Source organism: Podarcis erhardii (genome assembly GCF_964252035.2).
Source record: "Podarcis erhardii genome assembly, chromosome: 10".
Classification (NCBI taxonomy): Eukaryota; Metazoa; Chordata; class Lepidosauria; order Squamata; family Lacertidae; genus Podarcis; species Podarcis erhardii.
The window spans coordinates 522191-539981 of NC_138500.1; the positions used below are offsets into that span (position 1 = coordinate 522191).

The window sequence follows — 17791 nt, forward strand, 5'->3', positions numbered from 1 at the left end:
GAGCACCCCAAGAACATCCCTGGTTGCGCCACAAAATGCGTTGTACCTGGAAATCAGATCAGACTCCGAGTTCCTGTTTTGGCAACATGACAGGTCTGTCTGTCCGTCGGGATCCCTGAGGATTCCTGCTCGCTGCCTTTTCCAGGCCAGCCGGAGAGATCACTGGAAAGGGCGGATTTCTTGACTCCAGAATCCATCACCGCAGACCCGTTTCATTCAGGCCTAGAGATCTGCTCTTTGGACCAGTCTGCTTGGATCATGGGGATCACCAATGGATCATATGAAACATCCATGATGTCATACCCGTCTCACGGAGGGGGGGCCTCAGGAAGAATCTCCTGCCACGTGACTGGTGGAGTCTGGAGGCTGACGGGGGTCAGACAGGGCTCCTGTTTTGCTCTCCTTACTATTTCAGCTCAGGTTTTCCTGACAGAAGTTCTATTTCATCAAGAAATGGGTGGATTCATTGAGGAAACGGGGCTATGTTGCAAAGAGGCAAATGTGTATACTTTGTAACCACCCAGTGAGTTGTCTAGCAAAGGCCATTTGCAGAAAGGCTCCTATTGTGTCACCTGCGGCTACATGCCGGAGTTTTGGTGGCTTGCGGAAATGTGTCTGTGTAAATGCACTCATCCCTGTACATTTATAATGGCAAGACATTAAATCCCATAAGATCCACAAGCACCAAAACCATAAGCCCACATAGGAGTCCAAAAGCAGCCCTATCAAAGCAGCCCTATCAAAAGAGGCTGTGTAACAACAACAACATCAACAACTTTTTTTGTACCCCACCCATCAGACTGGATTGCTCCAGCCAAAAGAAGAGAAGAAAACATAACCCAACATAAATCATTAAAAGCTTCCCGATACGGAGCTGCTTTCAGGCGTCAATGGAGGCCGTATAATGGTTTATCTCCTTGACATCTGGTGGGAGAGCGTTCCACAGGGCAGTCACGACAACCCAGAAGGCCCTCTGTAACCTCACTTCTTGCAATGAGGGACCTGCCAGAAGACCCTCGGAGCTGGACCTCAGTGTCTGGGCTGAACGATGGGGGTGGAGACGCTCCTTCCCTTCTACTGGGCTGAGACCATTTAGGGCTTTCAAGGTCAGCGCCAGCACTTTGAATGGTGCTCGGAAACCGACCGGGAGCCACTGAAGATTTCTTAGGACCTTTGTTCAGGGGCCAGCTTTTAGGGGGCCGTTCAGCTGCTGTCCAAAACTGAATGTATCCGCTGCCGGAAGTAATCCATAAGCCTCTCCTGCTCCGCCTTCTCGGGATGCCATTGGTGCGCGATGCTCCGGCTCTCGGGAGAGGGAGAGGCGTGAGTTGGGTGCGCTCGGCTTGCCAAGGGTTAAACGGAAACGAGCTAGATTCCTGGAGAGGAAAGTAAGGGGGGGCAGGGTCCTCCAGAGCGAAAGCCCAACCCCTCCCTTTCCTGCAAGAAGTCGGGCGTGTGGGGGTCCCGTTGGTTCGGCTCTGCAGAGGCTGCCTCGGGGGGGGGGGCGCCTGCTGGGATCTGGTGAGTGTCCTCTCTCCCAGGATAGGGCCCATGGGGAGAGCGGGGGTCCCAGCGCTGCATGGCGAGAGGGGGGCAACTCAGGGCGGGGAGGGGCGCAGGAGGGCGGCAGCTCTGCTCTTTCTTTGCCTGGATGCACTGCTGACCCCTTGGATCCAGGAGTGGGGAAATGCATGCAAATAAACCCCATTCAGATGTATGGTTTTTGTTTAGTCGTTTAGTCATGTCCGACTCTTCGTGACCCCCTGGAACAGAGCATGCCAGGCACTTCTGTCTTCCACTGCCTTATCTCCTCCTGGCTCCTGAGTATTATTGGCCATACCTAGGAGTCCCTTAGGAGTCCTAAGGGACGGCGGTGGTGCTGTGGGTTAAACCACTGAGCCTAGGACTTGCCGATCAGAAGGTTGGCGGTTCAAAGCCCCACGATGGGGTGAGCTCCCATTGCTCCCGTTGCTCGGTCCCTGCTCCTGCCAACCTAGCAGTTCGAAAGCATGTCGAAGTGCAAGTAGATAAATAGGTACCGCTCCGGCGGGAAAGTGAAGGGTGTTTCCGTGCTCTGCTCTGGTTCGCCAGAAGTGGCTTAGTAGCCAGAAGCTACTTTGATACGGCAGACTGCAGAAGAAGCCAAGGAAAAGGCAGCTATTGTGGAAGGTAAAATTACACAGTTGGAAAAAGAGAGTGTACCAGTCCTACAGAGGCAACTTGAGGATCATAGGTTGACGCTTTCTATGATTGAGCTTAAGGAAAAACAGATGAATTTGAGGATCAGAGCTCTACCTGAATTGGAGAAGGATAGTTTAATAGATTTTCTCACGCAGGAGCTTGTGGATTTCTGGGACCTGGATTTGGAGCAGGAGTGCTTTGAAATTGCGAGAGTCTTTAGACTAGGAATAGGAGGGAAGAAAGAGAAGAATAGAACAAGAGACTGTTAGATTACCCTCCGAACTAAAAAAGAGAGAGATAAAATTTTGGGCTGGCATTACCTGAAGCCTCTGGAAGTATTACAGTCAAGAGTGGAAATTTTTAAAAACATCCCGAAATATCTTTTGGATCTTAGGTCAAATTACAGTGACTTGGTTGCCCTGCTGAGAAAGAACAAAATCAACTTTAGGTGGGAATTTCCCCAAGGTCTATCCTTCAGTTTCAAAGGAGGGAAAATAAAAATAAGATCAGTAGAAGATAAAGTTAAATTTTTGAATAACTACGAAGAAGACCTGCAGAAGGAGCTTGGAAAAGAGTCAAGAGCATCGGACAAAAGATCACCAGACAGAGGACTTGAACAAAAAGCATTGGACAAAAGATCACCAAAAAGAGGAATATTGGAAATAGCAAAACTACGTTTTGGACTGGACAACTTAGAGAATGTGATACCAACACCACCAACAGAAGAAGAGCAAGCAGTGGGTGCAGTTGGAGGAAAATCAGAGTAATTACATCATGGCATTGCAAATATTAAGTTGGAATGTTAATGGACTGAACTCCCCCCCAAAAAAGGCGCAGAGTCTTTCATTTATTGAAAAAGGAACAACTGGACTTGATTTGTCTACAAGAAACACATGTGATAAGGCTACACAGGAAGATATTGAGTAATAAAAGACTGGGCCTTGAATTTGTTTCATCAGATAAAGTTAAAAAAAGAGGAGTTGTCCTATATGCAAAGGAGAGCCTATCACCGAAATTTATATTTAAAGACGATCAAGGAAGATTTATTGCAATTGAAATCCAATCACAAGGAGAGAAATTTTTGATAGTAGACATTTATGCACCAAATGAAGGAAAAGCGGAATTTTTTAAGAAGCTACATGAGACTTTGATGGACTATTTGGATTACCGTATTTTTCGCACCATAGGGTGCACCGGACCATAGGGCGCACCCAGTTTTTAGGGGGGGAAATCAAGGAAAAAAATATTTTTCCCCCCAGCCCCAAAGAGCAGCGTACAGGCTGCACACAACCTCTCCCTGCCAGAGGGGTTGCCTGCAGCTATGGAAGAAGGCAAGGCAGTGAGCGGGATGGATCCCGCTCACTGTTCTGGCTTCCCCTTTAGCCCCATGCAGCCTCTCCTTGCCGGGAGAGGCTGTGTGGGGCTAAAGGATCCATAGCCCCGTGCAGCCTCTCCTTGCGGAGGGGTTGCGCACAGCTATGGAAGAAGGCAAGGCAGCGAGCGGGATGGATCCCGCTCGCTGCTTTGGCTTCCCCTTTAGCCCCGTGTAGCCTCTCCTTGCCGGGAGACGCTGCGCAGGGCTAAAGAAGCCATAGCCCTGTGCAGCTTCTCCCTGCCGGAGGGGTTGCGCGCAGCTATGGCAGAAGCCTGCATTCGCTCCATAGGATGCACACACATTTCCCCTCAATTTTTGGAGGGGAAAAACTGCGTCCAATAGAGCGAAAAATACGGTACAATATGATTTTGATGGGAGATATGAATGGAGTGGTGTCTACAAATATGGACAAGGCACAGAGACAGGTAGTTACCAAAGATGGTAGACTACCAAAAACCTTTTTTGACATGACTGAAAATATGGATTTAGTTGACATCTGGAGAATGAAGAACCCTCTAGGAAGAGAGGGAACTTTCTTCTCGGAGGCTAAAATGACATGGACAAGAATTGACCAAATTTGGGTAACTAGAGGACTGGTTCCGAGGACTAGCAAAGTGGAAATTTGCCCCAAAACTTGTTCTGATCCTAATGCTGTGAAGATGGAAATGAAATTGACACCAATTGGTTCCTTCAGATGGAGGATGAATGATGCTTTGTTTAGGAATGAAGAAGTGACCAGGGAAGTTTTTAATCTGTGATATTTTAGTGTATTTTTGGTTTTTTATGGAAGCCGCCCAGAGTGGCTGGGGAAACCCAGCCAGATGGGCGGGGTACAAATAATAATATATTATTATTATTATTATTATTATTATTATTATTATTATTATTATTAAGGCCCAAAAAACCTTGAGAGATTATTTTGAGACAAATATGAATACTACAGTGGAAAAAAGAGTGATTTGGGACGCAAGTAAAGCGGTTATGAGAGGATTTCTGATACAACAAAATGCAATTAAGAAGAGAACTCAAAATAAAAAAAAAGATAAAATTCTGGAGAAAATAAAGGAAGGAGAGAAGAAACTGAGAGCAAAACCAAAGTCACAGGAGATCCTGAAAGAGATAAAGTTATATCAAGTACAATATATGAAAATGATGAATCAGGAAATAGAATGGAAAATTAAACAAATGAGACAAAAAACATTTGAATCAGCTAACAAGTGTGGAAAACTGTTGGCTTGGCAATTGAAAAAAAAAGACAAAAACTTAATACCATTACGAATTTGGAAGTGGAAGGAAAGAATGTAGTGAATCCAGTTGAGATCAGAAGGTGCTTCCAGAGGTACTTTAAACAACTATACACACAGGAGAAGCAGAAAGAAATCGACATTGATCGATTTTTGAAGATAAATGGATTACAGAAAATCTCTCAGGAAAACAAGTTAATGCTGAATTATAAAATAACGGATCAGGAAGTGGAAGGGGCCATACAGAATATGCAACTGGGTAAATCTCCAGGACCGGATGGTTTGACTTCAAGATACTACAGATCTCTGAAAGAATGGTTAATACAACCATTGAAGGAAGTCTGTAATGAAATTTTGGAAGGGAAAAAGGCACCAGAGTCGTGGAAGGAAGCTTACATTACACTTATACCAAAAAGAGAGATTGAAAAGACACAACTTAAGAACTACTGCCCCATATCACTGCTGAATGTGGATTACAAAATTTTTGCAGATATTTTGGCTAAGAGATTAAAAAAGGTGCTTGTAGAAGAAATCCATAAAGATCAAGCGGGCTTTCTCCCGGGCAGACATTTGTCTGACAATACAAGGAACATAATTAATATTTTAGAAAAATTACAAGTGAATATTAATACTAAAGCAGTTTTGATATTTGTGGACGTGGAGAAAGCCTTTGATAATATTTCTAGGAGTTTTATGAAGAAGAACTTACAGGGGATGGGGGTAGGTCAAGGTTTTGAAAATGGTATAGGTGCAATTTATTCAGAACAAAAGGCAAAATTAATTATGAACAATGTAGTGACAGAAGAATTTAAGGCTGAGAAAGGAACACGACAAGGTTGCCCAATCTCTCCATTACTTTTTATATCGGTCCTGGAGGTTTTGCTAAATATGATTAGAAAGGACCAATTGGTTAAAGGTATACAAGTGGGGGCTAAACAGTACAAACTGAAAGCTTTTGCTGACGATTTGGTATTGACTTTACAGGAGCCAGAACCTAGTACTAAAAGGGTATTGGAATTGATTCAATAATTTGGTCAGGTAGCAGGTTTTAAGTTGAACAAGACGAAAACTAAGGTCTTAGAGAAAAATCTAACTGTGATTGAGAGAGACAAGTTTCAGAAGGAGACAGGATTAACAGTGGTTAAGAAAGTGAACTACCTAGGGGTAAATATGACCACCAAGAATGTGAATTTATTTAAGGACAATTATGAAAAATGTTGGATTGAAGTGAAAAAGGATCTAGAAATATGGTCAAATTTGAAGCTATCATTGTTAGGCCGAATCGCAGTGATAGAAATGAATGTATTGCCAAGGATGCTGTTTTTGTTTCAAACATTGCAAATTCTAGACAAAATGGATTGTTTCAAGAGGTGGCAGAGAGATATTTCTAGATTTTTCTGGCAGGGCAAGAAACCTTGAATAAAATTGAAGATATTAACTGATGCTAAAGAAAGAGGTGGATTTGCCCTGCCAGACCTTAAACTTTATTATGAATCAGCTGCATTTTGCTGGCTGAAAGAATGGCTGCTTCTTGAAAACACTGATGTGCTGGATCTGGAAGGTTTTAATAATGTATTTTGTTGGCATTCATATTTGTGGTACGACAACGTTAAAGCACACAAAGCGTTTAAAAACCATATTGTTAGAAAAGCACTGTTTAATGTTTGGATGAGATACAAGGATCTGTTAGAAAATAAAACCCCAAGATGGTTGTCACCAATGGAAGCGAAGGCTCAGAAAAAACTCAATATGGAGGCCAAATGGCAGAAATATTGGGAAATTTTGGAACAGGATGGAGACAGAATAAAATTGCAGAGTTTTGAAAAATTAAAAAATAGAGTGCGAGACCGGCTCCATTACTATCAAGTAATGGAGGCATATAATATGGATAAAAAACTTGGCTTCCAGGTGGAAAAATCAAAATTGGGAATAGAATTGTTAGACCCAAAAACTAAGCATTTGTCAAGAATGTATAACTTGCTGTTGAAATGGAATACTCAGGATGAAACGGTGAAATCTGCTATGATTAAATGGGCACAAGACGTTGGACATAACATTATGATGGCTGAATAGGAACAGTTATGGACCACAGGTATGAAATTTACGACATGTAATGCCTTAAGAGAGAATTTAATGAAAATGATTTATAGGTGGTACATGACACCAATCAAGCTTGCAAAAATTTACCATTTCCCCGATAATAAATGTTGGAAATATAATGAAACTGAAGGTAGATTCTTTCACCTTTGGTGGACATGCCCAAGGATTAAAATATTCTGGGAGATTATCTATAATGAAATGAAAAAGGTATTTAAATATACCTTCTTGAAGAAACCAGAGGCCTTTCCCCTGGGCATGGTCGGCCAATTGGTGCCTAAGAAGGATAGAACTTTCTTTATGTATGCCACAACAGCAGCAAGAATACTTATCGCGAAGTATTGGAAGACACAAGATCTACCCACCCGGGAAGAGTGGCAGTTGAAGTTGATGGACTATATGGAACTGGCGGAAATGACTGGCAGAATCTGAGACCAGGGAGAAGAGTCAGTGGAAGAAGATTGGAAGAAATTCAAAGACTACCTACAGAAATATTGTAAAATTAAGGAATGTTAGAAAGATGTTGGAATGAAGTTATATGGTTTTAGCAGAAAGGCTATAAAGAATTAAGTACAATAAATTGTAAAGGGATTAAAGGGAAATCAAGGTTAGAACCTGTTAAGATAAATTATAGGGCAAAGAATTGAGGAAGATGGAAAGGATTTGCTGAAACAACTAATTGAAGTGGGATACAAAAAAGAGAGGTGCGAGGAAGTCGCTGAAACAAGTTAAGGAAAGATAACAACATTGAAAATATTGAATGTGTTTTTAATTGTTTTTCTTTTTGATCTGTTATATTTATGTAATGTTTTTGATTTTGTAATGTATTGTTTTGTTGTGTTGTGTTTGATTCTTTTTTTTCCCTTTTTCCCCTTTTTGTAATTTTCAAACCCTTAATAAATATCATTAAAAAAAAAAAAAAAGAAGAAGCAGCTTAGTCATGCTGACCACATGACCCGGAAGCTGTACACCGGCTCCCTCGGCCAATGAAGCAAGATGAGCGCCGCAACCCCAGAGTCGTCCACGACTGGACCTAATGGTCAGGGGTGCCTTTACCTTTAATAGGAGTTTTTATAGCCTTTGGAGGTACAGTGGTACCTCGGGTTAAGAACTTAATTCATCCCGGAGGTCCGTTCTTAACCTGAAACTGTTCTTAACCTGAAGCACCACTTTAGCTAATGGAGCCTCCTGCTGCCACCGCGCCGGTGGAGCACGATTTCTGTTCTCATCCTGAAGCAAAGTTATTAACCTGAGGTACTATTTCTGGGTTAGCGGAGTCTGTAACCTGAAGCGTCTGTAACCTGAAGCGTATGTAACCCGAGGTACCAGTGTATACATTTGGTGCTGTGACTCAGATAAATTGAGGCTTTATTTGAACCCACCCAGCTGTGGGTGCCTCAACTGAGGGAGCAGTGCCCCCCCCCAGCTCTCTGTGTGTCTCAGTCAAGGGGGGCTGCTCTGTGTGTTTTGCTCGCAGTGAAATTGCACATTTTTTTGGGGGGGGGAGAGAGCTTTCTTTTTTGTGTGTTTTGCATTGATGCTTTTGTCTCCAGCTCAGCCAGGGGAGCTGGGCTGGAGGGCCATCTCTCTCTCTCTCTCTCTCTCTCTCTCTCTCTCTCTCTCTGCGTTTGTGGACCCCCCCCCTCCCCGGCATCAGTGGTCTGCCAGCTGTGGGTGCCTCAACCAGGCAACAGCCGGCTCCCAGCTCTGTGAATGTCCATGTATTGTCTCAAGCTCAGCCAAGAGGGTTGTGAGGAAGGGGGGGGGGAGTTTTCTCACTTTGTGTTTTGCTTGAAGGCTCCTCTCCGGCTGAGGGCTGTGCTCTTTCCCCCCTTGGCACAACTGCGAGTTCTCTGCCCAGGACTGGCGGGGTGTGCAGCTGAGGGGGGCATTTATTTATGAGTCTTTTCTTTCTATAGGCTTTCTCACTGTCAGCCCTGCTGGCCACCAGTCTTTTCAAAAGGCTCTCCCCCCACCTTTTATTTTATCTGCAACATGTTGGAAGGGCAGGGAGTCCCCCTTGTGTAACAACTTAAGCAGAAGGGCATAATGGGGGGGGGTCCACACTCACAGAAAGAATGGACTCCATTACAAGGCATGGTGAATAATTTTGGCAAATTCAAGCACAAATATGGTGCAGCAATGAACCTCAAATGACTAAGAACTCCCTGCTGCCCCCCCCCCCGGCTCGTGGGACCTGGAGCAAACCAACCAGGTCTTTTGAAGCTTGACCAAAAACCCTGGATGTTTGGAGCAGTTTGCATAGGCAGACTCCTGGGTAGCGGTGCTGAGAGAGAGCCCTACATAAAGGAAAGTATTGCACCTCGCTGAGGATGCAGTGGGCACTGAAGGAGGCAAAAGTAATCAAACCCCAGAAGAAAGAGCACTTTTCCAGAGGAGAGGTGAAAAAGAAATAACTGATCTGGCCCCCAACGGCTCCCATATCAGCCTTTAATTGGCCAGACCTAGGAGTTTTGATAGCCTTAGGGGGCATACAAGACCCGGACTCCGAGCCTTCTTCCCTTGGGGGTTCCCCAGCTGGTGCCTCCCCCCCTTTTCACCCAGCTAGTGCATGACAGCAACAGCAGCAGCAACAGCAGTAAATTCACTACGATAATAATATGCACACTGGTCCTCTGGCAGGAAGAATAACTTCTGGGACTATGGAAAAATACTATCTTCCCGAAACCCCAGAATAAGCAGGAACTCTGGGGTTGCCCCATGGGGTTCGTGAGGGAAGATGGGCCCCCCAGGAGACTTCCCTGGTACCTGCAGCCCCTCCTTCCCCCTCTTGCAATAAGGCTTGGGGGAAGATCTCCCATTAAATTACAGTATTTCAGATTTTCTTCAGAACGCGTGGGAGACAGGTAGAGGTTCTAGTGAAGAAGCAGTGTTTGGAGATCACGCAGTGGTGGGGGTGAGAGAGTTAGGTGCAAAAACCAGTCACACACAGAGACACCTGTCTTGCATGCTTGAGCAGAGCAACTCCAGGGCCTGAGCCAAGTAGCAGCAGGGTAGGGGCCGTGTGTAGAGCAATTCCCACGCTGAGGTCAAAAACACATACAGAGGCAGCGGGACTTCTTCAGTAATAGTTTACTGAGTTTTCAAAGCATACAGTTCTCCCTGGGCCCCCAGTGAGGCACAAAACTTAGCTCCTGAGAGCAAATCCAGTTTCAGCCGTAAAAAAATACAGCATGCAGGATATCTAAGTCAGGCACACAAACCGGCAGAAGGGAGCAAGGGAGGAAAGAGGCTGGAAGGACACAGGGCAATGGAGGTGTGTCTTTCGCTTCCTGTCGTCTGGGAGGGAAGTCAGCAACTCAGCATCTGCAGGGGCTTCACAAAGCAAAGCTTTCTACTGGCTACTTCCAGGCAAATGGGCATCCCAGAAACACACACTGTGATTCTTGGTGTGTTGCCATATCCATTGTTTTTGGAAGGTTATCATGATGTGGTCTAGAAACCAGTTTGGACAATATATCGCCCAGCCCTAATCCTCACTGACCACCAGCAATCCAGATAAACCCTCACCCTTTCTCTGTCGAAAGGTACTTTAAATATTAGATTATAATCACGTTGTTTGACAATGCCTTCAATAGGTTTTTACGCATAAATACCAGAACTTCACAAACACAACATGTGTTAATGACTGATGTCCTGCTGAGTTCATTGCTGTGAAGAAAAGAGTGGACTCTGAGAGGAAGACATCCCACACTCCAGACATCTAAATGGGTTCGTCCATGTGAGAGTCCCTGGATGTTCTTAAACACTCCATTGTAAATAAAGCACGTTTTGCAATCTTTTCATTTAAACTGCTTCTCCTCTGAGTTTGTTGATGGTTTGTAGGGTTTCAACTCCTAAATTTCTTCCTGTCTGTGAGTCTGTTGATTTAGAACTTCCATTAGGACTGAACCTCTATCTACTTTCCTGATATTTATAAGGTTTGTGTTTTGTGTGAGTTTGTTGATATAAATCAAGGGTTCCACTCTGACTGAAGCTCCTTCCACAGTCCATACATTTAAACAGTTTCTCCCCTGTGTGTCTGCTGATGGTTTCTAAGATTTCCACTCTGACTGAAGCTCTTTCCGCACTCCATGCATTTAAATGGTTTCTCCCCTGTGTGAGTCCGTTGATGTGTTCTAAGGTTTCCATTAAAACGGAAGCTCTTTCCGCACTCTATGCATTTATATGGTTCCTCCCCTGTGTGAATCCGCTGGTGTAATTTAAGGTATCCATTATCACTAAAGCTCTTTCCACACTGCAAACATTTAAATGGTTTCTCCCCTGTGTGAGTCTGCTGATGGTTTCTAAGATTTCCATTCTGACTGAAGCTCTTTCCGCACTCCATGCATTTAAAAGGTTTCTCCCCTGTGTGAGTCCGTTGATGATTTCTAAGGTTTCCATTAAAACGGAAGCTCTTTCCGCACTCCATGCATTTATATGGTTTCTCCCGTGTGTGAGTCCGTTGATGTGTTCTAAGGCTTCCATTATCACCAAAGCACTTTCTGCACTCCATACATTTAAATGGTTTCTCTCCTGTGTGAGTCCATTGGTGTATATAGAGGTGTCCACTCTGACTGAAGCTCTTTCCACACTCCATACATTTATATGGTTTCTCCCCTGTGTGAGTCCGTTGATGTGTTCTAAGGTTTTCATTAAAACGGAAGCTCTTTCCGCACTCCATGCATTTATATGGTTTCTCCCCTGTGTGAGTCCGTTGATGTATTCTAAGGTTTCCATTGAAAGTGAAGCTCTTTCCACACTCCATACATTCATATGGTTTGTGCCCTGTGTGAATCCTCTCATGTAATTTAAGGTCTCCATTCTGACTGAAGCTCTTTCCACACTCCGAACATTTAAATGGTTTCTCTCCTGTGTGAGTCCGTTGATGTGTTCTAAGGCTTCCATTCTGACTGAAGCTCTTTCCACACTCCAAACATTTATATGGTTTCTCCCCTGTGTGAGTCCGTTGATGTTTTCTAAGGCTTCCACTAATACCAAAGCTCTTTCCACACTCCATACATTTAAATGGTTTCTCCCCTGTGTGAGTCCGTTGATGTATATTGAGGTGTCCACTCTGACTGAAGCTCTTTCCACACTTCATACATTTAAATGGTTTCTCCCCTGTGTGAGTCTGCTGATGTAAACTTAAGTGTCCACTCTGACTGAAGCTCTTTCCACACTCCATACATTTATGTGGTTTCTCCCCTGTGTGAGTCTTTTGATGTATTCTAAGGGTTGCATTGCAACTGAAGCTCTTTCCGCACTCCATACATTTAAATGGTTTCTCCCCTGTGTGAGTCCGTTGATGTGTTCTAAGGCTTCCATTATCACTAAATCTCTTTCCGCACTCCATACATTTAAATGGTTTCTCCCCTGTGTGAGTCCGTTGATGTGTTCTAAGGCTTCCATTATCACTAAAGCTCTTTCCGCACTCCATACATTTAAATGGTTTCTCTCCTGTGTGTGTCCGTTGATGTTTTCTAAGGTCTCCACTCTGACTGAAGCTCTTTCCACACTCCATACATTTATATGGTTTCTCCCCTGTGTGAGTCCTTTGATGTGTTCTAAAGGCTGCATTGAAACTGAAGCTCTTTCCGCACTCCATACATTTATATGGTTCCTCCCCTGTGTGAATCCGCTGGTGTAATTTAAGGTATCCATTATCACTAAAGCTCTTTCCACACTCCAAACATTTAAATGGTTTCTCCCCTGTGTGAGTCTGCTGATGTAAACTTAAGTGTCCTCTCTGACTGAAGCTCTTTCCACACTCCATACATTTATGTGGTTTCTCCCCTGTGTGAGTCCGTTGATGAGTGCTAAGTGCATCACTCCGACTGAAGCTCTTTCCACATTCCTTACATTTATATGGTTTCTCCCCTGTGTGAGTCCGCTGGTGTATATTGAGGAGTCCACTCTGACTAAAGTTCTTCCCACACTCCCTGCATTGGAATCCATTCTTGCCCATGTGACTCCGCTGATGTGTTCTAAGTTTTCGACTATCAGTGAATCTTTTCCCACACTCCATACCTTTAAATGGTTTCTCCCCTGTTGGAGGTTGTTGATGTGAACTATGTGTGCTCATTCAATGAAGTATATTCTGCATGTCACACATTTTAATTTCTATTCCTAATGAAACTAAAGGTGCCCCATTCCCTGGAGTTCTGACTGTCTTCTCCATCTCCTTCTTCAGAGTGGGAAGAAAGGAAATCCTGTTTGGGTTTCAAGGAAGAGAACTAAGGGAAAGAAAATAAATCAAGCTCCATTAGCACCTTCTCCTATATCAACATCTCCTATATTCCCCCACCTCCTCCCCATATTCCCAATTTTTTGGAAATGAAGTTGTAATGTTAACAAATGATAGTAATTCATGAGCAGCTTTCATAATCCTCAATCAATGTTAATAAAGCAGCATGATTTTTAAAAGAATGATGTGCTGTCTGATCTCATGCCCATCTTCTGACTCAGGACTATCCTAAAATGACACTGAAAAGCAGATATTCAAGGCAAATAGATAAACTGTACTTAGTGGAATATGTAGTACCTTGAATAAGTAGTATGAATTTACTTATTGCCTGAAGTTGTGTTTTTTTTAGAGACGAATTTATTCTGGTTCTGTCTCAAATATCATAATTATATGATGTCTTGGGGTGTTAGGAGAGCATTAGTTCCTTTGGTGGGGGTCATGTCATGCACGTTATGGGGTAATTTATCCATCAATGGTCCCCACCCTACACTCAGTTCCCACCTGTGGCTTCCAGAAGCTGTCAGGATAGAATAGGGGTCACAAGCCCAGGAACGGCTTCAACTGGCCGGCTAAACCAGGTGAGAATAGATGGTCTCAAATCCTTGGTGGGTTGGGGAATTCTGCTGCAGGTGAAGGCAGGCCCTGGTGGATGGAGAGAATGAGAACAACAGTGAATCCCACAGTCAAGAAGGCAGATTCTGCCCATGCTGCTGAGGAAAGTGAAGGGCAGATGGGGCTCGTCAATCTGGGAAGGGAGGTCCTCGAGAAGGAAAACTAAAGGTGGGAAAGGGGGGGAGAGGAGGGAAAGAGGTCGAGGAACTGGAGGAGAGGGGAGAGAGGACAGAGGAGGAGGCGGAGGCGGAGGATACAGGATCGGGGGAGGAAGAGGAGGGGGAAGAGGTGGAAACCATTGGAAACAGAAGTACTAGAATTTAAATCAGAAATTAGGATAGAGTGTTGTTAGTTGAAATGACCCTTAAGTTTTTGTCGTGGAATGTGAACGGTTTTAATGAAAAGTCCAAGAGAATTAAATTCGAGAAAATTATAAAGGAAAAAAAATATTGATGTGATCTGTTGCCAAGAAACACATGTTGCCAAAAAGCACAAACATATTTTGATAAATAAAAGGTTGGGAATAGAATTCATTAATTCAGACTCCAAGAAAAAAAGAGGGGTGGTAATTTATGTGAAAGAGAAATTAGAACCTAAATTAATATGTAAGGATGAGGCAGGAAGAAGAATCTTAGGAGTGCAAATCAACTATCAGGGAGAAAAACTCAACGTGGTGACGGTTTATGCGCCAAATACAAATAAGATGGAGTTTTTCAAAAAATTGGAACAAATTGGAATAATAAATCTAGCGAATAATAAGTTGGTCCTACTTGGAGATTTAAATGGAGTGCCAAAACCAGAACTAGACAGAAGTTCAAAGAGGAAGAATTTAAATCAAGGGAAACTTCCGAGATCGTTCAATGACCTCGAGGAAAATTTAGACTTAATAGATATATGGAGACATAAAAACCACATGACAAAACAATTCACTTACTTCTCAGAGCCGCACCAAAGTTGGAGAAGGTTGGACCAGATATGGGTATCAAGAGAATTAACAATAAGAGTGTCGAAATGTGAGATACTACCTAGAACACTATCTGATCACAACCCAATAAGACTACACTTAAATTGGAAAATCCAGGGTATGTACAGATGGAGAATGAATGATTACTTATTTGAAAAAGAAGAAGTGATAGAAAAGGCTAAAACCACCTTAAAAGACTATTTTGATTTAAATATCAATAAGGAGACAAATATGGACATAGTTTGGGACACCAGTAAGGCAGTGCTAAGAGGTTTTTTGATACAACAAAATAGTCAAAGAAGAAAGGTGAGAGAACATAAAAAAGAAGAACTAATTACCCAATGAGAGAATGTGAAAAGAACTTGATAGAAAAACCGAGTGATGAAGGGAACAAGCAACTGTATAAGATATTACAAGCACAATATTCATCATTAATAAATCAAGAGGTAGAATGGGGAATTAAGTTAATGAGACAAAAATTTTTCGAATTGGTAAACAAAACTGGAAAGTTTCTGGCGTGGCAACTGAGAAAAAGGAAAAAACAAAATGTTATTAATAAAATAAAGGTAGAAGAACAAACCTTGGAGGACCCTAATGAAATAAAAAAGAGCTTCTTCAAGTTCTATGAAAACCTATATAAAAGAGAAGAAGAAGACGTCATAGAAATAGAAAAATATCTAGAAGAAAACAGAATTAATAGCATATCAGAAGAGGAAAGAAGTCTACTAAATAAATCCATAAAAGCAGAGGAAATTAAAGAGGCGATAAAGAGGATGAAACTGGGGAAAGCCCCAGGCCCAGATGGTCTATCGGCCAAGTACTATAAAACCCTAGAAGAACTTATAACACCGGTGCTATGTGAAGTAATAAACAAGATTTTAGAAGGAGGAAGAATACCAGCGTCCTGGAAAGAAGCATACATTACGTTGATACCGAAGCCTGATTCGGATAGACTGATTATTAAGAACTACAGACCGATTTCATTATTGAATAATGATTATAAGATCTTTGCAGACGTAATGGCGACCCGACTTAAAAAGTGTTTAGTTAACCTTATCCATACCAATCAGGCTGGTTTTTTACCTAATAGGCAAATAAAAGACAACATAAGGCATATAATAAACATTATTGAATACCTAGAATGCAAAAATGAAATTCCCGCAGCTTTAATGTTCATTGACGCCGAAAAGGCGTTCGACAATGTATCCTGGCGTTTTCTTATAAAATGTTTGGAAAGGACAGGGATAGAGGGCACACTCCTTGAAGGAATAAAAGCAATTTACTCACAACAAAGTGCTAAATTAATTATTAATAATAACTTAACAGAACCCTTTGAAATCTCGAAGGGTACAAGGCAGGGGTGCTCTCTGTCACCGCTTTTGTTTATCATGATGTTAGAGACAATTACAAATAAGATAAGGAAAACCTCAGAGATACGCGGAATAAAAATTGGAGTGAACGAATACAAATTGAAAGCATATTGTCAGGGGTTCAGGGAGAGAGGCGCAGATGAGGGAGGAGACAGAGAGTGAGGGGGAAGGATTCCAGAGTGACGAGGAAGAGGATGACAATGACCCAAGATTGTCCATGAGTCCGTCCAGTGAATCGGAGGACTCCCAAAAGGGAGCCCCTCTGGTCAAGCCAAGGGGAGCTAGAGGGGGAAGCAGTCAAGAGCAGGGAAACGAAGGGGGAACCCCCAGTGGGAGTTGGAGAGCGAGACCGGCTGCTCCGCTGGAATGGAGTGAGGGGGGAGGAGTGACCAGTGTGTCAGAAGGAGCAGAACAGGAAGCAGAGAGGGGAAGGAGATCAGGGCAAAACGTCCTGCCGGAAGGGGAGGAAAGTAGTATCGAGGGCAGTGTAACTGTTGAAGGGAAGGTCAGGAGCAACGTACGCGCGCCAAGTTCAAAATGGGAGGCGCGCGGAAATGAAGAGAGTCCTGGGGAGGAGCCTGGTCCCAAAGCCCGAAGGAGGGGGGAAGAGGCGGAAGAGGATTCAGCCTCTGGAGAGTCCCGAAGGGAGAGAACACAGGGGGGCAGAAAGACCCTGCGGAAAAGGAAAGAGAGAAAGAGGTGGACCAGTACAAGCCTCTTAAACTGGTGTAGAGGGGGGACTGACTCAGAGGGGACTTCAGCGGTCTAAGGGTAACAGACGTAGAGTCACGGAGCTCGGATGTAAAGCTAATAATGTTCTTCAATAAAAGCTTTTGTACATAAGCTGGAGTGGACTTTGGTCTCTTGTGAGCTGGGACCACGGGTGACTCTGACACATATGCTGACGATCTTATGTTGTCTTTGGAGGATCCAAAAGAGAGTGTTAGCAAGGTGTTAGATTTGTTAGAAGAATTTGGAAAACAATCTGGTTTTAAATTAAATAGAACAAAAACTAAAATGATGACTAAAAATGTGAAAGAGGAGGTAAAAAACCATTTGGAATCTCAAACTGGTATTAAAGTAACGAAAAAAGTAAAATACCTTGGAATCTGGTTAACAATGAAGAATATAAATTTGATGGAAGACAATTATATAACCACATGGAAAGAAATAAGGAAGGACTTAGATACTTGGAATAGAATAAAACTTTCTTGGTCGGGCAGAATGGCGGCGATTAAAATGAGTTTATTACCGAAACTGTTATTTCTATTTCAAAACATACCGATAATCAGGGGAACCGCAGTATTCAAAGATTGGCAGAAAACACTCTCTAAATTTATCTGGCAAGGGAAAAGGCCCAGAATCAGATTTAAATTACTCACAGATCAAAGAGATAGGGGAGGATTTGCAGTTCCAAATTTAAGGTTATATTACGAAGCCTCGTGTCTTTGTTGGGTTAAAGATTGGATTGTTATTAAAAATAAAGACCTGTTAGATCTAGAAGGATTCGATTTAAGATTTGGTTGGCACGCTTACCTATGGCGCAACAAGGGAAAGGTTCATAAAGGTTTTTCTAATCACATTCTTAGAGGACCACTCCTGGAAGTGTGGGAAAGAAAAAACTATTGGAACAGAAGACCCCTTGGTGGCTATCGCTAATTGATATCCTGACAATAAAAAAAACAAACATCGAAGGAGAAA

At 43.0% G+C, this 17791-nt stretch overlaps 3 protein-coding genes across 16 annotated transcripts in view; all 3 read right to left on the bottom strand.

The window, feature by feature from the left end:
* Positions 1-602, bottom strand: part of LOC309351923 (uncharacterized protein) — a 102536-nt gene extending 101934 nt beyond the window's left edge. Inside the window, exon 1 of the mRNA XM_081880126.1 lies at positions 47-602. The gene's annotated coding sequence lies outside the window, so the exon portion shown is untranslated. The remainder of the gene's footprint in view (positions 1-46) is intronic.
* LOC309351883 (uncharacterized protein) overlaps positions 1-17791 on the bottom strand; it is a 140825-nt gene that overhangs the window by 69460 nt on the left and 53574 nt on the right. The window lies entirely within an intron of this gene.
* LOC309351806 (uncharacterized protein) overlaps positions 9976-17791 on the bottom strand; it is a 152476-nt gene continuing 144660 nt past the window's right edge. For 5 of the 13 annotated variants that reach the window (XM_081879797.1, XM_081879796.1, XM_081879794.1 and 2 more), the window contains one exon: positions 9976-12357. In XM_081879797.1, the coding sequence (XP_081735923.1) occupies positions 10916-12357 (1442 nt within the window). In that variant the 3' untranslated portion in view covers positions 9976-10915. Of the gene's footprint in view, positions 13134-13645; positions 13787-17791 lie in introns of those variants that run through there. The other 8 variants (XM_081879790.1, XM_081879799.1, XM_081879791.1 and 5 more) reach the window with 4 other exon arrangements.